The 21784-nt window shown below is 32.4% G+C and overlaps 1 protein-coding gene across 1 annotated transcript in view; it reads left to right on the top strand.

Annotated features, from left to right (window-relative positions):
• fam151b (family with sequence similarity 151 member B) overlaps positions 1-21784 on the top strand; it is a 404076-nt gene that overhangs the window by 362798 nt on the left and 19494 nt on the right. Inside the window, exon 2 of the mRNA XM_069936502.1 lies at positions 19153-19266. Coding sequence (XP_069792603.1) covers positions 19153-19266 — 114 coding nt within the window. The remainder of the gene's footprint in view (positions 1-19152; positions 19267-21784) is intronic.

Genomic DNA, 21784 nt, shown 5'->3' with positions numbered 1-21784 from the left:
TGGTATAATGGACAGTATTTGGTAGTATAATGGAGAGTATAGTGGACATTATTTGTAAATATAGTGCACAACATTTGTTAATATAGCGGACAAATTTTGGTAGTATAATAGACAGTATTTGGTAGTATCATGGACAGTATAATGGACAACATTTGTTAATATAGTGGACAATATTTGGGAGTATAAAGGACAGTATTTGGTAGTATAATGGACAGTATAGTGGACAATATTTGTAAATATAGTGGACAACATTTGTTAATACAGTGGACAATATTTGGTAGTATAAAGGACAGTATTTGGTAGTATAATGGACAGTATAGTGGACAATATTTGTAAATATAGTGGACAACATTTGTTAATACAGTGGACAATATTTGGTAGTATAATATTCAGTATTTGGTAGCATCATGGACAGTATAGTGGACAGCATTTTTTTAATATAGTGGACAATATTTGGTAGTATAATGGACAGTATTTGGTAGTATAATGGACAGTATAGTGGACAATATTTGTTAATATAGTGTACAATATTTGGTAGTATAATGGACAGTATAGTGGACAATATTTGTTAATATAGTACACAATATTTGGTAGTATAATAGATAGTATTTGGTAGTATCATGGACAGTATCTGGTAGTACAATGGACAGTATATTGGACAATATTTGTTCATAGAGTGGACAATATTTGGTAGTTTAATGGACAGTATTTGGTAGTATAATGGTCAGTATAGTGGACAACATTTGTTAATATAGTGTACAATATTTGGTAGCTTAATGTACAGTATTTGGTAGTATAATGGACAGTATAGTGGACAATATTTGGTAGTATAGTAGATAATATTTGGTAGTATAATAGACTATTTGGTAGTATAATGGACAGAATAGTGGACAATATTTGCTAACATAGTGGACAATATTTGGTAGTATAATGGATAGAATTTGGTAGAATAAAGGGCAGTATAGTGGACAATATTTGTTAATATATTGGACAATATTTGGTAGTACAATGGACAGTATTTGGTAGTATAATGGACAGTATAGTTGACAACATTTGTTAATATAGTGTACAATATTTGGTAGTATAATGGACAGTATTTGGTAGTATAATGGACAGTATAGTGGACAATAATTGTTAATTTAGTGTACAATATTTGGTCATACAATGGACAGTATTTGGTAGTATAATGGACTGTATAGTGGTCAATATTTGTGAATATAGTGGACAATATTTGGTCATATAATGGTCAGTATTTGGTAGTATAATGGACAGTACAGTGGACAATATTTGTTAATATAGTGGATAATATTTGGTCGTATAGTGGACAGTATTTGGTAGTACAATGGACCATAAGGTGGACAATATTTGTTAACATAGTGGACATTATTTGGTCGTATAGTGGACAGTATTTGGTAGTATAATGGACAGAATAGTGGACAATATTTGTTCATATAGTGGTCTATATTTGGTAGTATAATTCGCAGTATTTGGTAGTATAATGTACAGTATAGTGGACAATATTTGTTAATATTGTGGACAACATTTGTTAATATAGTGGACAATATTTGGTAGTATAATGGACAGAATTTGTTAGTATAATGGACAATATTTGGAAGTATAATGGACAGTATTTGGTAGTATAATGGACAGTACAGTGGACAACATTTGTTAATATAGTGGACAATACTCGGTAGTATAATGGACAGTATTTGGTAGTATAATGGACAGTAGAGTGGACAACATTTGTTCATATAGTGGACAATACTTGATAGTATAATGGACAGAATTTTGTTTTGTAATGGACAGTATAGTGGACAATATTTGTTAATATAGTGGACAATATTTTGTAGTTTAATGGACAGTATTTGGTAGTATAATCGACAGTATAGTGGACAACATGTGTTAATATAGTGGACAACATTTGATAGCTTCGTGAACAGTATTTGGTAATATAATGGACAGGTAAGTGGACAATATTTGGTCATTTTGTGGACAGTATTTGGTAGTACAATGGACAGTATAGTGGAAAATATTTGGTATATAGTGGACTGTATTTGGGAGTATAATATGCAGTATTTGAGAGTATAATGTACAGTATGGTGGACAATATTTGGTAGTGTAATGGACAGTATAGTGGACAATGTTTTGTATACAGTGGACAATATTAGGTAGTCTCAATGACAGTATAGTGGACAATATTTGGTAGTACTATGGACAGTATAGTGGTCAATATTTTATTATACTGGACAGTATTTGGTAGTATAATGGACAGTGTAGTGTACAATATTGGTAGTATGGTGGACTGTATTTGGTAGTATTATGGACAGTATAGTGGACAATATTTGGTAGTATAATGGACAGTGTAGTGTACAATATTGGTAGTATGGTGGACTGTATTTGGTAGTATTATGGACAGTATAGTGGACAATATTTGTTAGTATAATGGACAGTATAGTGGACAATATTTGGGAGTATAGAGGACAGTATTTGGTAATATAATGGACAATATTTGTTAATATTGTGGACAACATTGGTTAATATAGTACACAATATTTGGTAGTATGATGGACAGTATTTGGTAGTATAATGGACAGAATTTTGTTTTATAATGGACAGTATAGTGGACAACATTTCTTAATATAGTGGACAATTCTTGGTAGTATAATGGACAGCATTTTGTAGTATAATGGATAGTATAGTGGACAACATTTGTTCATATAGTGGACAATACTTGTTAGTATAATGGACAGAATTTTGTTTTATAATGGACAGTATAGTGGACAACATTTGTTAATATAGTGGACAATTCTTGGTAGTATAATGGACAGTATTTTGTAGTATAATGGATAGTATAGTGGACAACATTTGTTCATATAGTGGACAATACTTGGTAGTATAATGGACTGAATTTTGTTTTATAATGGACAGTATAGTGGACAATATTTGTTAATATAGTGGACAATATTTGTTAATATAGATGACAATATATCGTAGTTTAATGGACAGTATTTGGTAGCATAATGGACAGTATAGTTGACAACATTTATTAATATAGTGTACAATATTTGGTGGTATAATGGACAGTATTTGGTAGTATAATGGAGAGTATAGTGGACATTATTTGTAAATATAGTGCACAACATTTGTTAATATAGCGGACAAATTTTGGTAGTATAATAGACAGTATTTGGTAGTATCATGGACAGTATAATGGACAACATTTGTTAATATAGTGGACAATATTTGGGAGTATAAAGGACAGTATTTGGTAGTATAATGGACAGTATAGTGGACAATATTTGTAAATATAGTGGACAACATTTGTTAATACAGTGGACAATATTTGGTAGTATAAAGGACAGTATTTGGTAGTATAATGGACAGTATAGTGGACAATATTTGTAAATATAGTGGACAACATTTGTTAATACAGTGGACAATATTTGGTAGTATAATATTCAGTATTTGGTAGCATCATGGACAGTATAGTGGACAGCATTTTTTTAATATAGTGGACAATATTTGGTAGTATAATGGACAGTATTTGGTAGTATAATGGACAGTATAGTGGACAATATTTGTTAATATAGTGTACAATATTTGGTAGTATAATGGACAGTATAGTGGACAATATTTGTTAATATAGTACACAATATTTGGTAGTATAATAGATAGTATTTGGTAGTATCATGGACAGTATCTGGTAGTACAATGGACAGTATATTGGACAATATTTGTTCATAGAGTGGACAATATTTGGTAGTTTAATGGACAGTATTTGGTAGTATAATGGTCAGTATAGTGGACAACATTTGTTAATATAGTGTACAATATTTGGTAGCTTAATGGACAGTATTTGGTAGTATAATGGACAGTATAGTGGACAATATTTGGTAGTATAGTAGATAATATTTGGTAGTATAATAGACTATTTGGTAGTATAATGGACAGAATAGTGGACAATATTTGCTAACATAGTGGACAATATTTGGTAGTATAATGGATAGAATTTGGTAGAATAAAGGGCAGTATAGTGGACAATATTTGTTAATATATTGGACAATATTTGGTAGTACAATGGACAGTATTTGGTAGTATAATGGACAGTATAGTTGACAACATTTGTTAATATAGTGTACAATATTTGGTAGTATAATGGACAGTATTTGGTAGTATAATGGACAGTATAGTGGACAATAATTGTTAATTTAGTGTACAATATTTGGTCATACAATGGACAGTATTTGGTAGTATAATGGACTGTATAGTGGTCAATATTTGTGAATATAGTGGACAATATTTGGTCATATAATGGTCAGTATTTGGTAGTATAATGGACAGTACAGTGGACAATATTTGTTAATATAGTGGATAATATTTGGTCGTATAGTGGACAGTATTTGGTAGTACAATGGACCATAAGGTGGACAATATTTGTTAACATAGTGGACATTATTTGGTCGTATAGTGGACAGTATTTGGTAGTATAATGGACAGAATAGTGGACAATATTTGTTCATATAGTGGTCTATATTTGGTAGTATAATTCGCAGTATTTGGTAGTATAATGTACAGTATAGTGGACAATATTTGTTAATATTGTGGACAACATTTGTTAATATAGTGGACAATATTTGGTAGTATAATGGACAGAATTTGTTAGTATAATGGACAATATTTGGAAGTATAATGGACAGTATTTGGTAGTATAATGGACAGTACAGTGGACAACATTTGTTAATATAGTGGACAATACTCGGTAGTATAATGGACAGTATTTGGTAGTATAATGGACAGTAGAGTGGACAACATTTGTTCATATAGTGGACAATACTTGATAGTATAATGGACAGAATTTTGTTTTGTAATGGACAGTATAGTGGACAATATTTGTTAATATAGTGGACAATATTTTGTAGTTTAATGGACAGTATTTGGTAGTATAATCGACAGTATAGTGGACAACATGTGTTAATATAGTGGACAACATTTGATAGCTTCGTGAACAGTATTTGGTAATATAATGGACAGGTAAGTGGACAATATTTGGTCATTTTGTGGACAGTATTTGGTAGTACAATGGACAGTATAGTGGAAAATATTTGGTATATAGTGGACTGTATTTGGGAGTATAATATGCAGTATTTGAGAGTATAATGTACAGTATGGTGGACAATATTTGGTAGTGTAATGGACAGTATAGTGGACAATGTTTTGTATACAGTGGACAATATTAGGTAGTCTCAATGACAGTATAGTGGACAATATTTGGTAGTACTATGGACAGTATAGTGGTCAATATTTTATTATACTGGACAGTATTTGGTAGTATAATGGACAGTGTAGTGTACAATATTGGTAGTATGGTGGACTGTATTTGGTAGTATTATGGACAGTATAGTGGACAATATTTGGTAGTATAATGGACAGTGTAGTGTACAATATTGGTAGTATGGTGGACTGTATTTGGTAGTATTATGGACAGTATAGTGGACAATATTTGTTAGTATAATGGACAGTATAGTGGACAATATTTGGGAGTATAGAGGACAGTATTTGGTAATATAATGGACAATATTTGTTAATATTGTGGACAACATTGGTTAATATAGTACACAATATTTGGTAGTATGATGGACAGTATTTGGTAGTATAATGGACAGAATTTTGTTTTATAATGGACAGTATAGTGGACAACATTTCTTAATATAGTGGACAATTCTTGGTAGTATAATGGACAGCATTTTGTAGTATAATGGATAGTATAGTGGACAACATTTGTTCATATAGTGGACAATACTTGTTAGTATAATGGACAGAATTTTGTTTTATAATGGACAGTATAGTGGACAACATTTGTTAATATAGTGGACAATTCTTGGTAGTATAATGGACAGTATTTTGTAGTATAATGGATAGTATAGTGGACAACATTTGTTCATATAGTGGACAATACTTGGTAGTATAATGGACTGAATTTTGTTTTATAATGGACAGTATAGTGGACAATATTTGTTAATATAGTGGACAATATTTGTTAATATAGATGACAATATATCGTAGTTTAATGGACAGTATTTGGTAGCATAATGGACAGTATAGTTGACAACATTTATTAATATAGTGTACAATATTTGGTGGTATAATGGACAGTATTTGGTAGTATAATGGAGAGTATAGTGGACATTATTTGTAAATATAGTGCACAACATTTGTTAATATAGCGGACAAATTTTGGTAGTATAATAGACAGTATTTGGTAGTATCATGGACAGTATAATGGACAACATTTGTTAATATAGTGGACAATATTTGGGAGTATAAAGGACAGTATTTGGTAGTATAATGGACAGTATAGTGGACAATATTTGTAAATATAGTGGACAACATTTGTTAATACAGTGGACAATATTTGGTAGTATAAAGGACAGTATTTGGTAGTATAATGGACAGTATAGTGGACAATATTTGTAAATATAGTGGACAACATTTGTTAATACAGTGGACAATATTTGGTAGTATAATATTCAGTATTTGGTAGCATCATGGACAGTATAGTGGACAGCATTTTTTTAATATAGTGGACAATATTTGGTAGTATAATGGACAGTATTTGGTAGTATAATGGACAGTATAGTGGACAATATTTGTTAATATAGTGTACAATATTTGGTAGTATAATGGACAGTATAGTGGACAATATTTGTTAATATAGTACACAATATTTGGTAGTATAATAGATAGTATTTGGTAGTATCATGGACAGTATCTGGTAGTACAATGGACAGTATATTGGACAATATTTGTTCATAGAGTGGACAATATTTGGTAGTTTAATGGACAGTATTTGGTAGTATAATGGTCAGTATAGTGGACAACATTTGTTAATATAGTGTACAATATTTGGTAGCTTAATGGACAGTATTTGGTAGTATAATGGACAGTATAGTGGACAATATTTGGTAGTATAGTAGATAATATTTGGTAGTATAATAGACTATTTGGTAGTATAATGGACAGAATAGTGGACAATATTTGCTAACATAGTGGACAATATTTGGTAGTATAATGGATAGAATTTGGTAGAATAAAGGGCAGTATAGTGGACAATATTTGTTAATATATTGGACAATATTTGGTAGTACAATGGACAGTATTTGGTAGTATAATGGACAGTATAGTTGACAACATTTGTTAATATAGTGTACAATATTTGGTAGTATAATGGACAGTATTTGGTAGTATAATGGACAGTATAGTGGACAATAATTGTTAATTTAGTGTACAATATTTGGTCATACAATGGACAGTATTTGGTAGTATAATGGACTGTATAGTGGTCAATATTTGTGAATATAGTGGACAATATTTGGTCATATAATGGTCAGTATTTGGTAGTATAATGGACAGTACAGTGGACAATATTTGTTAATATAGTGGATAATATTTGGTCGTATAGTGGACAGTATTTGGTAGTACAATGGACCATAAGGTGGACAATATTTGTTAACATAGTGGACATTATTTGGTCGTATAGTGGACAGTATTTGGTAGTATAATGGACAGAATAGTGGACAATATTTGTTCATATAGTGGTCTATATTTGGTAGTATAATTCGCAGTATTTGGTAGTATAATGTACAGTATAGTGGACAATATTTGTTAATATTGTGGACAACATTTGTTAATATAGTGGACAATATTTGGTAGTATAATGGACAGAATTTGTTAGTATAATGGACAATATTTGGAAGTATAATGGACAGTATTTGGTAGTATAATGGACAGTACAGTGGACAACATTTGTTAATATAGTGGACAATACTCGGTAGTATAATGGACAGAATTTTGTTTTGTAATGGACAGTATAGTGGACAATATTTGTTAATATAGTGGACAATATTTTGTAGTTTAATGGACAGTATTTGGTAGTATAATCGACAGTATAGTGGACAACATGTGTTAATATAGTGGACAACATTTGATAGCTTCGTGAACAGTATTTGGTAATATAATGGACAGGTAAGTGGACAATATTTGGTCATTTTGTGGACAGTATTTGGTAGTACAATGGACAGTATAGTGGAAAATGTTTGGTATATAGTGGACTGTATTTGGGAGTATAATATGCAGTATTTGAGAGTATAATGTACAGTATGGTGGACAATATTTGGTAGTGTAATGGACAGTATAGTGGACAATGTTTTGTATACAGTGGACAATATTAGGTAGTCTCAATGACAGTATAGTGGACAATATTTGGTAGTACTATGGACAGTATAGTGGTCAATATTTTATTATACTGGACAGTATTTGGTAGTATAATGGACAGTGTAGTGTACAATATTGGTAGTATGGTGGACTGTATTTGGTAGTATTATGGACAGTATAGTGGACAATATTTGTTAGTATAATGGACAGTATAGTGGACAATATTTGGGAGTATAGAGGACAGTATTTGGTAATATAATGGACAATATTTGTTAATATTGTGGACAACATTGGTTAATATAGTAAACAATATTTGGTAGTATGATGGACAGTATTTGGTAGTATAATGGACAGTATACTGGACAACATTTGTTAATATAGTGGACAATAGTTGGTAGTATAATTGACAGTATTTGGTAGTATAATGGACAGTATAGTGGACAATATTTGTTAATATAATGGACAATGTTTGTTAATATAGTGGACAATATTTGGTAGTATAATGGACAGTATTTGGTAGTATAATGGACAGTATAGTGGACAATATTTGTTAATATAGTGGACAATATTTGGTAGTATAATGGACAGAATTTGCGAGTATAATCGACAGTATAGTGGACAATATTTGTTAATATAGTGGAAATTATTTGGTAGAATATTGGACAGTGTAGTTGACAACATTTGTTCATGTAGTGTACAATATTTGGTTGTATAATGGACAGTATTTGGTAGTATAATGGACAGTATAGTGGACAATATTTGTTAATATAGTGTACAATATTTGGTCATGTAATGGACAGTATTTGGTAGTATCATGGACAGTATAGTTGACAACATTTGTTAATATAGTGTACAATATTTTGTTGTATAATGGACAGTATTTGGTAGTTTAATGGACAGTATAGTGGACATTATTTGTTAATATAGTGGACAACATTTGTTAATATATGAACAATATTTGTTAATAGATTGCACAACGTTTGTTAATTTCGTGGACAATATTTGGTAGTATTATATACAGTATTTGGTAGTATCATGGACAGTATACTGGACAACATTTGTTAATATAGTACACAATATTTGGTAGTATAATAGATAGTATTTGGTAGTATCATGGACAGTATCTGGTAGTATAATGGACAGTATAATGGACAATATTTGTTCATAGAGTGGACAATAATGGACAGTATTTGGTAGTATAATGGACAGTATACTGGACAACATTTGTTCATAGAGTGGACAATACTTGGTAGTATCATGGACAGTATCTGGTAGTATAATGGACAGTATAGTGGACAATATTTGCTAACATAGTGGACAAAATTTGGTAGTATAATGGACAGAATTTGGTAGAATAATGGGCAATATAGTGGACAATATTTGTTAATATAGTGGACAATATTTGGTAGTATAATGGACAGTATTTGGCAGTATAATGGACAGTATAGTTGACAACATTTGTTAATATAGTGTACAATATTTTGTTGTATAATGGACAGTATTTGGTAGTATAATGGACAGTATAGTAGACAATATTTTTTAATATAGTGTACAATATTTGGTCGTGTAATGGACAGTATTTGGTAGTATAATGGACAGTATAGAGGTCAATATTTGTTAATATAGTGGACAATAATTGGTCGTAAAATGGACAGTGTTTGGAAGTATAATGGACAGTATAGTGGACAACATTTGTTAATATAGTGTACAATATTTGGTAGCTTAATGGACAGTATTTGGTAGTATAATGGACAGTATAGTGGACAATATTTGGTAGTATAGTAGATAATATTTGGTAGTATAATGGACTGTATTTGGTAGTATAATGGACTGTATAGTGGACAATATTTGCTAACATAGTGGACAATATTTGGTAGTATAATGGATAGAATTTGGGAGAATAAAGGGCAGTATAGTGGACAATATTTGTTAATATATTGGACAATATTTGGTAGTACAATGGACAGTATTTGGTAGTATAATGGACAGTATAGTTGACAACATTTGTTAATATAGTGTACAATATTTGGTAGTATAATGGACAGTATTTGGTAGTATAATGGACAGTATAGTGGACAATATTTGTTAATATAGTGTACAATATTTGGTCGTACAATGGACAGTATTTGGTAGTATAATGGACTGTATAGTGGTCAATATTTGTGAATATAGTGGACAATATTTGGTCATATCATGGACAGTATTTGGTAGTATAATGGACAGTATAGTGGACAATATTTGTTAATATAGTGGATAATATTTGGTCATATAGTGGACAGTATTTGGTAGTACAATGGACCATAAGGTGGACAATATTTGTTAACATAGTGGACATTATTTGGTCGTATAGTGGAGAGTATTTGGTAGTATAATGGACAGAATAGTGGACAATATTTGTTCATATAGTGGACTATATTTGGTAGTATAATTCACAGTATTTGGTAGTAAAATGTACAGTATAGTGGACAATATTTGTAAATATTGTGGACAACATTTGTTAATATAGTGGACAATATTTGGTAGTAGAATGGACAGAATTTGGTAGTATAATGGACAGTATAGTGGACAATATTTATTAATATAGTAGACAATATCTGGTAGTATAATGGACAGTATTTGGTAGTATAATGGACGGTATTGTGGACAATGTTTGTTAATATAGTCAACAATATTTGTTCATATATTGGACAGTATTTGGTAGTATAATGGATAGTATAGTGGACAATGTTTGTTAATATAGTGGACAATATCTGGTAGTATAATGGACAGTATTTGGTAGTATAATGGACAGTATAGTGGACAATATTTGTTAATATAGTGGACAATATCTGGTAGTATAATGGACAGTATTTGCTAGTATAATGGACAGTATAGTGGACAATGTTTGTTAATATAGTGGACAATATCTGGTAGTATAATGGAGAGTATTTGCTAGTATAATGGACAGTATAGTGGTCAATATTTGTTAATATAGTGGACAATATCTGGTAGTATAATGGACAGTATTTGGGAGTATAATGGACAGTATAGTGGACAATATCTGGTAATATAATGGACAGTATAGTGGACAATGTTTGTTAATATAGTGGACAATATCTGGTAGTATAATGGACAGTATTTGGGAGTATAATGGACAGTATAGTGGACAATATTTGTAAATATAGTGGACAATATCTGGTAGTATAATGGACAGTATTTGCTAGTATAATGGACAGTATAGTGGACAATGCTTGTTAATATAGTGGACAATATCTGGTAGTACAATGGACAGTATTTGGTAGTATAATGGACAGTATAGTGGACAACATTTGTTAATATAGTGGACAGTATAGTGGACAATGTTTGTTAATATAGTGGACAATATCTGGTAGTATAATGGACAGTATTTGGGAGTATAATGGACAGTATAGTGGACAATATTTGTTAATATAGTGGACAATATCTGGTAGTATAATTGACAGTATTTGGGAGTATAATGGACAGTATAGTGGACAATATTGCTTAATATAGTGGACAATATTTGGTTGTATAATTGACAGTATAGTAGAAAATATTTGGTAGTATAATGGACAGTATTTGGTAGTATAATGGACAGTATAGTGGACAATATTTGTTAATATAGTGGACAATACCTGGTTATATAACGGACAGTATTTGGTAGTATTATGGACAGTATAGTGGACAATATTTGTAAATATAGTGGACAACATTTGTTAATACAGTGGACAATATTTGGTAGTATAATATTCAGTATTTGGTAGCATCATGGACAGTATAGTGGACAGCATTTTTTTAATATAGTGGACAATATTTGGTAGTATAATGGACAGTATTTGGTAGTATAATGGACAGTATAGTGGACAATATTTGTTAATATAGTGTACAAGATTTGGTAGTATAATGGACAGTATAGTGGACAATATTTGTTCATATAGTACACAATATTTGGTAGTATAATAGATAGTATTTGGTAGTATCATGGACAGTATCTGGTAGTACAATGGACAGTATATTGGACAATATTTGTTCATAGAGTGGACAATATTTGGTAGTTTAATGGACAGTATTTGGTAGTATAATGGTCAGTATAGTGGACAACATTTGTTAATATAGTGTACAATATTTGGTAGCTTAATGGACAGTATTTGGTAGTATAATGGACAGTATAGTGGACAATATTTGCTAGTATAGTAGATAATATTTTGTAGTATAATAGACTGTATTTGGTAGTATAATGGACAGAATAGTGGACAATATTTGCTAACATAGTGGACAATATTTGGTAGTATAATGGATAGAATTTGGTAGAATAAAGGGCAGTATAGTGGACAATATTTGTTAATATATTGGACAATATTTGGTGGTACAATGGAGAGTATTTGGTAGTATAATGGACAGTATAGTTGACAACATTTGTTAATATAGTGTACAATATTTGGTAGTATAATGGACAGTATTTGGTAGTATAATGGACAGTATAGTGGACAATATTTGTTAATTTAGTGTACAATATTTGGTCATACAATGGACAGTATTTGGTAGTATAATGGACTGTATAGTGGTCAATATTTGTGAATATAGTGGACAATATTTGGTCATATAATGGACAGTATTTGGTAGTAGAATGGACAGTATAGTGGACAATATTTGTTAATATAGTGGATAATATTTGGTCGTATAGTGGACAGTATTTGGTAGTACAATGGACCATAAGGTGGAGAATATTTGTTAACATAGTGGACATTATTTGGTCGTATAGTGGAGAGTATTTGGTAGTATAATGGACAGAATAGTGGACAATATTTGTTCATATAGTGGACTATATTTGGTAGTATAATTCACAGTATTTTGTAGTATAATGTACAGTATAGTGGACAATATTTGTTAATATAGTGGACAATATTTGGTAGTATAATGGACAGAATTTGTTAGTATAATGGACAATATTTGGAAGTATAATGGACAGTATTTGGTAGTATAATGGACAGTACAGTGGACAACATTTGTTAATATAGTGGACAATACTTGGTAGTATAATGGACAGAATTTTGTTTTGTAATGGACAGTATAGTGGACAATATTTGTTAATATAGTGGACAATATTTTGTAGTTTAATGGACAGTATTTGGTAGTATAATCGACAGTATAGTGGACAACATGTGTTAATATAGTGGACAACATTTGATAGCTTCGTGAACAGTATTTGGCAGTACAATGGACAGTATAGTGGAAAATATTTGGTATATAGTGGACAGTATTTGGGAGTATAATGTACAGTATTTGAGAGTATAATGTACAGTATGGTGGACAATATTTGGTAGTATAATGGACAGTATAGTGGACAATGTTTGGTATACAGTGGACAATATTAGGTAGTCTCAATGACAGTATAGTGGACAATATTTGGTAGTACTATGGACAGTATAGTGGACAATATTTTAGTATACTGGACAGTATTTGGTAGTATAATGGACAGTGTAGTGTACAATATTTGGTAGTATGGTGGACTGTATTTGGTAGTATTGTGGACAGTATAGTGGACAATATTTATTAGTATAATGGACAGTATATTGGACAATATTTGGGAGTATAGAGGACAGTATTTGGTAATATAATGGACAATATTTGTTAATATTGTGGACAACATTGGTTAATATAGTACACAATATTTGGTAGTATGATGGAGAGTATTTGGTTGTATAATGGACAGTATACTGGACAACATTTGTTAATATAGTGGACAATAGTTGGTAGTATCATGGACAGTATCTTGTAGTATAATGGACAGTATAGTGGACAATATTTGTTCATAGAGTGGACAATACTTGGTAGTATCATGGACAGTATCTGTTAGTATAATGAACAGTATAGTGTACAATGTTTGTTCATAGCGTGGACAATACTTGGTAGTGTAATGGACAGTGTTTGGTAGTATAATGAACAGTATAATGGACAACATTTGTTAATATAGTGTACAATATTTGGTAGTTTAATGGACAGTATTTGGTAGTATAATGGACAGTATAGTGGACAATATTTGGTAGTATAGTGGACAATATTTCGCAGTATAATGGACTGTATTTGGTAGTATAATGGACAGTATAGTGGACAATATTTGCTAATATAGTGGACAATATTTGGTAGTCTAATGGACTGAATTTGGTAGAATAATGGGCATATAGTGGACAATATTTGTTAATATAGTGAACAATATTTGGCAGTATAATGGACAGTATTTGGCAGTATAATGGACAGTATTTGGTAGTATAATGGACAGTATAGTTGACAACATTTGTTAATATGGACAATATTTGGTCGTATAGTGGACAGTATTTGGTAGTAGAATGGACCGTATAGTGGACAATATTTGTTAATATAGTGGACAACATTTTTTAATATAGTGGACAATATTTCATAGTATAATGTACAGTATTTGGTAGTATAATGGACAGTATAGTGGACATCATGTGTTAATATAGTTGACAGTATTTGGTAGCATAATGAACAATATATTTGACAACATTTGTTATTATAGTATACAATCTTTGGTAGTATAATGGACAGTATTTGGTGGTATAATGGACAGTATAGTTGACAATATTTGTTAATATAGTGGACAATATTTGGTAGTATAATGGACAGTATTTGGTATATTTGGTAGTATAATAGACAGTATTTGGTAGTGTCATTGACAATATTTGGTAGTATAATGGTCAGTAATTGGTAGTATAATGGACAGTATAATGGACAATATTTGTTAATATAGTTTACAATATTTGGTAGTATAATGAACAGTATTTGGTAGTATAATGGACAGTATGGTGGACAATATTTGGTAGTATAATGGACAGTACAGTGGACAATATTTGGGACTATAATGGACAGTATTTTGTAGTATAATGGACAGTACTTTAGTGTAAAATGGGCAGTATAGTGGAAAATATTTAGTAATGCAGTGCACAGTATTTGGTAGTATAGTGGTCAATATTTGGTTGTATATTAGACTGTACATTGGACATTATTTGTAAGTATTATGGACATTGTCGTGGACAGTATTTGGTAGTATAGTGGACAGTATTTGGTAGTATAATGGACAATATAGTGGACAGTATTTGGTGGGAACTGGATAGCATTTGGTAGTAAAATGGACAGTATAGTGGACAATATTTCGTAGTGTTGTGAACAGTATTTGGTAGTATAATGGACAGTATGGTGGACAATATTTGGTTGTATATTAGACTGTATATTGGACAATATTTGGTAGTATTATGGACATTGTCGTGGACAGTATTTGGTTGTATAGTGGACACTATTTGGTAGTATAATGGACAGTATTGTGGACAATATTTGGTTGTATATTAGACTGTACATTGGACAATATTTGGTAGTATTATGGACATTGTCGTGTCCAGTATTTGGTAGTATAGTGGACAGTATTTGGTAGTATAATGGACAATATAGTGGACAGTATTTGGTGGGAAGTGGATAGCATTTGGTAGTAAAATGGACAGTGCATCTTGGCGCCTCACAGTTTGGCGGGCAGCAGCCTCCTTTGAAGAAGACCGCAGAACCCACCTCACTGACAAAAGGCAAAGGAGGAAAAACCCAACACCCAACCCCAACCAACCAATTTTCCCTTGCAACCGCTGCAATCGTGTCTGCCTGTCCCGCATCGGACTGGTCAGCCACAAACGAGCCTGCAGCTGACGTGGACTTTTTACCCCCTCCATAAATCTTCGTCCGCGAAGCCAAGCCAAAGAAAGAGAAAAATAGTGTACAATATTTGGTAGTATGGTGGACATTATTTGGTAGTAGCATGGACATGTTCCCAGGGCATGATTACTTGTAGCCTTCCTTCTGCAAATGTCTGATTACAAACTGGTGAAACTAATATCATCCAGATCAGCAGGCAGCTTTTGCCTCATGACCTAGTGCACCATCCAGCACATTGCCATAAAATCCAAAATTCCTTCCTTCCTTGATTCCTTTCATTCATGATTCACATGGCACCAAAATTTACCATTTTGATGATTTTCAATCACCCTCTGAGCAACTTTTTTGTCCATTTCTGGCCACTTGCAAGGTTTATCTCTGTTAGCACACTTTCCTTTCAGGATTGTTTGAAGTTTATTTGATCTCTTTCTCCAGTCTGTCACATGTTTCTCTGAAACGCAATTTTCTTTTGCTGCTACAGAGTTATTTGTCTTCTCAGCAACTTCAATAATCTTTAATTTAAATGCAGCTGTATATTTGTTGTTTTTTTTTTGGAGGGCATTTTTACACAAAATGGCATCAAAATTTTAAAACCTCAACTGTACGACTGTATTCCGAAAGTGCTGTATAAAAACTGAGGTCATCTGACGTGCAAACTGAGATTGTGACCCTACCTTGACCTGACACCTTTTTAAATTTTCACGCCAAATTCTTCCACGTCTGTCTCTTTTCTCATCCACAGTTTATTTTCTTAATGTTTAAACTAACATCTGAAGCAATTTTTTTCTGATTTAAAAAAAAGTTATCAGACACTTGGCTTACGTACTCTCCAATTATTGTAGCCAAGAAAAATCAACAACAACTTCATGAATCTTGCACAAAGCAAGAAGGAGTAAAAATGTTGTAACAGTGAAAAAAAGGGCAAAGCGGTTATTAAAAAAAAATAGATCAGCAGTATTTTACTGGTATTAACAAATTTTTGACAATCTGAAACTGACAGTAATAATATAATGTTAATGCACTTTGACCAAATTGACCTAGCTGCTATCCAAAGCTGTGTTTAACATCTGTAAACAGTTGGCAGACCAAGCATTGTGTTAATGTACCCATTCAGAGATACATTACTTACAGTGGAGTACTGTTAATGCAATGCATATCGTATGAGCTTACCATATATAAGGAATAATGATGTGATATACTTGATACTGACTCAGTAATGGGATAATCTAATGTTAATGAATTTTGGTCTAGCTGTGTTCCTACCCCTACCCATTTACATCTGTGAACGGCAAGCAAACAAAGTGTTGTGTTTGGCTTTGTTATTTTATGGAAGTTATGGTATTAAGTACCCATTCAAGGATACAGTAATTCTCATGAAGTAAATTCATATCGACTAGCTTATATAAGAAAAGGTAGTATGATATACTTTGTGATAATCACACAAATTACACTGCTGGTAATTATAATGTTGGCTGATAATGAACTTAAGGAATCTGTAACCTAACATTTGAATAAATTGTACATCAAAACAGAAAAAAAATTAATCTCCTCATTGTAACATTTATGGACAAGTACTTGCAACTGTTGATCTGTTATCTGTGAAGAAGTAGGTGGTCAACTTTTACATGAGATGCATGGAAAATTCCTGACTTTTTGGCCAAAACTAGGGGAATCAACATTTACATGAGATCAACTTTAATATGTGTATATACAGTAATTTGCATAAGATTAAGTAAAATTTACAATTTAACTTGTTTTCATAAAGACAAAATTATATATAATTTTTGCCAGTTGTATGAGAATTATGGATGCCAGATAAGAGTGTACTGTATTTAATAATTACAGCGTGCATTCCTGATTGTTTCAGTGCTGCAGCACTCAGCAATAATTGTAGCTTTAAAAATAATCACAAGAAACTCATGCAACATAGTTATTGTGAGGTTATTTTAGAGGCAAATATCTGAATCTTTTGTTAATTCATGTGATTTGACTGGTTTACATTACAGAAGTCCCATTTAGCCCATTTCTTTCCCATCCATGTACCGGTAAGAATGTAATTATACCCATCTCTACCACTTTCCCTGGCAGTTTGTTTCAAATAATACCACCCTGTGTGAAAAGGTCATCCCTCAGGCCCCTTTAAATCATTCCCCTCTCAATTTACATCTATGCCCTTTAATTTTAGGCTTTACTACCCTGGAATAAAAAGACAATGACTATTCTCCTAATTTATGCCCATCAAGATTTTATTTATACCTCTATCACATGATTCCTCAGGCTCCTTTTCTCCAGAGAAAAAAAAAGGCTCAAGACAACCTGATTTCTGCTGAAAGCTCAAGTCCTTCAATCCTGGGAATTTAATTGCAAATCTTTTCTGCACCTTCTCTGGATTAATGACATTCTTCCTACAGCTAAATGACCAAAATGTCACACAATATTCCAAGTGTGGTCTCACCAACATTAGTTATAAAATGATGTCCCAATTCTTGTATTCAGTGCCTTGATCAATCAAAGCAAGTGTGCCATATGCCTTTTTCCTGTCTCTGTGTTACCACTTTCAGGGAACAATGTACATTAAAACCTCCAGAATCTGGCACCTACAGGGATTGGTAGATGCCGGATAAGTGAATTATTCAGTTGCTTGAGATTGCATTTTGTGTGATTGGCAAACTAACTGCTGGGGGCACCAATTTTAACTTCTGTATTTTTTACCTATTTATTTTCTGCGGTTTTTTTTTGCTGGTTGTTTGAATTCCAGATAATGAGGATTTTACTGTCCTGAATTCTTTCGGTACAACAATGCTGTCCCATGCCTTGCCATTTACCATGTAAGGACTGTCCTGGTTTATCGTTCCAAAATTAACACGTGCGAAAAAATCTTTTTGATTGCTGTTCACCTCCCTTGTTTTTCCATTAAAATTACAGCACAGATGAGGTCCATTGCCTTTGTGCCTGTCAGGGCCCATTTTTCGTGTGGTTATTTTAAATCCAATCCCTTACCTTAAACATATCTTTTTATATTATTAAGTTTTAAAGTGCTTAAATAATTTATTTTTAAGGTTATATTACAGACAGCCTTAAATTCATTTGTGGTGTTTTCCACTAATTCTCTTTGTGAAAGAATCTTCCAGCTCCCCTTTAATTCTGGATTTATTATACTAATGTGAAGCAATTTGAGATGTGAAAGCCTAATGTAATTGTATTTTCTTTCTTTGTTGGTTTGTGGAGAAAATGCAGTGGAGTACTTTTTTAAACAAGGGAGAATACGTTCCAAAGATGCTGCAGAAATCATCTGGTATCACGCTGCCAACAAAAAAGCACAAATGAAAGAGGCATTGCAAAGTAAGATATCAATCAACAGATAAAATGTTCCAGCTGTAAAGTGATTCTGGTCCAGAGGATAACAATACTGTATGGTGTACACGTTAGGTTCCAATCTGTACTGTACTGGTCTCAACTAAACAATTTTTGTCCCAGTATTATTGATAACAGATTATAGATATTTAGATTGGTGAATAACATGAAATGAATCAAGAAATAAAATATCTGGCTCAAGACAATAAAAATGGTAAAATCTCTATAATTTGAACTACCAATTTGTGTTTTCATATCCATAAGCAAAAAAAAGTTCAAATTACAAGGTTTAAAGTGTCAGAGAGGATAGATCTAATTTAATTGTTTGTCTCTCCAATGGCCATCAATTCAAAGAAAATCTTTTAAATGTAGTTGAAAATGCAGGATGATCTGATATACCAAATGTTGCAAGCTTCTGTTTTTTAGTGAGTGTTACGTTGGAGGTTGAGTTCATGACATTTTCTAGACAGCCTGGCACCATCCAGTCGACACCATAAACAAAGATAATGCTTTGGAAGAAAAAAAGACAATGATTGTTTATTAATGTAAAAACAGATGGGATGTTTACAGGTCATATGATTATGACTCATGTGTTTGAGACAATTGAAGAAGTAGCATTGAGTAAGAGAGAGAGAGAGATAGATAACAAGCCAGGAGAAGCTTGTTAGAACTGAAACAGAAACTCCAGAGTGGTGGATGGCTGGAAGTGCTAGCTGTCTGATGTTTCTCTTGGAATAAGTTAGACAGAAACAAACTCTGTGGTCGCCTGAAAGAAGGAGGTTATCATCTGGAGAACCCTAATGGGGCAAGTTTCATCAGCAAGACATTGAGGTGACTAATGTTGGCACCTCAGTTGTGGAAATCCTGGAACAACAAATCTCTCTGCAAACCCTACAAGAACCTTCCTGAGCAGTAAACATTTACCTTTTGAACACCAAACCCTAGTGAACTTTATACATGTTAAATTCTGTGCACAGTATAAGAATTGCCTGCAACCAGAGAATTTGGAAGAATGAGAAGTGAGATTGAACTGTGAACCAAAGAAATTTTCTTAAATTTACACAAACATTACATACATGTGCGCTTAGAATTAGAAGGGAGTTAAGATGGGTTTAGTTAAATTAATAGAGATAAGTTAAAGTTTGATTCTGTTTTCATGTTTAAAGATAATTAAAAACAACTTTTGTTTAAGTAGCTACTTGTCGTGGTGAATTTGGACTCATACCAAGATCTGCAAGAGACAGAAATGACATGACTTTGTGTGAAATGGACACTTCTGATGTTTCTCCTTGTGACCATTGTAATGGCCATTTTTGATTGATCCATATCTAGGTAAAAAAAAGCAGAATTGCTTCATTGGATTGTGACCATTTTGATGGTTATTTTGTGTGACCCCTGCCTGGGTTCTTGGAAGCATTATGGAAGTCACACATTTTGTTTCCCCTTCACAAGGAAGAGGAGAATTGTGACAATCATTCGTATTGAACATTTCTCTGGAAGCAACTTGACAAGGATTTGTGCGTTTTGAGCAGACTAATAACTCAATGTTTCATCTACTTCATAATTACTTCTGAACATAAATTTAAAAGTTCTGAGTTTCAACACAGATTTCTAAGACTGAACTCTTTCCAGAACACACACACACATACACACACACACACACACACGCACACACACACACACACACACACACACACACACACGTATATTTGTGCATACTTGGGATTACATTTATATTTGAGTAAGATGCTATATTACTGGTAATCATTAATAAATATATTATTTTAAAAATAACACTGTCTTGGTGAATTTCTATTGCTTCTGGTCTATGATGTAACACAACATAAACATACATTTAAGGATTCTCAAAGAATATTAATCATCAGGAATATTCTAAATTTTCAGAAAATCCTGAATTTTTTGAAGCAGTGCGAACCTGCTCCATCCAATTTATAGCAGGCCTATTCTTTGCCCTGTGGCAAATATGTAGATCTACATTATTGATATTTGCATTAAGGAGGAATACAATATTGAGGGTAAAACATCACTGTATTAATACTGAATGGTAGGCAGAAGTCCTGAACCACTGAGGTGACAACAAAACTCCACCTGTAGGTTCCAGAGCAGATTGTAAACTTCCACAGAAACCTTAACAACCATGCTTGGAAATATCTTCCTTGAATCTCTAGCCCCTTTTACACAGCGCTTGAAAGCCATGTTTTATCAGCCTTTCAAGTGGTGTGTGAAAGCATTGAAGGCAGATTGGGGTGGGGGTGTGAGGAGGGAGAGGGGTCTTGACTTACCTGTCTTCAATCCGCCAAGGTAAGTCAAAGATATGATGAAGCGTATTTGACTCACTGAGCCAGCTTTTCTCAGTTCTGTGTGAACAAGCAAGCCAGCTTCCAGAGACAGGACGTGTATATGGCAATAACGCAGCTTTTCAGTGTGAAAAGTACAGTAGCCCTTTAATTTTTGTGAAAGGAATGATGGTGATTTATTAAAATTT

This window comes from Narcine bancroftii, chromosome 1 (genome assembly GCF_036971445.1).
Source record: "Narcine bancroftii isolate sNarBan1 chromosome 1, sNarBan1.hap1, whole genome shotgun sequence".
Taxonomy (NCBI): domain Eukaryota; kingdom Metazoa; phylum Chordata; class Chondrichthyes; order Torpediniformes; family Narcinidae; genus Narcine; species Narcine bancroftii.
The sequence above is the reverse complement of the archived record's forward strand: the minus strand, read 5'-3'. Positions and strand labels throughout refer to the sequence as shown.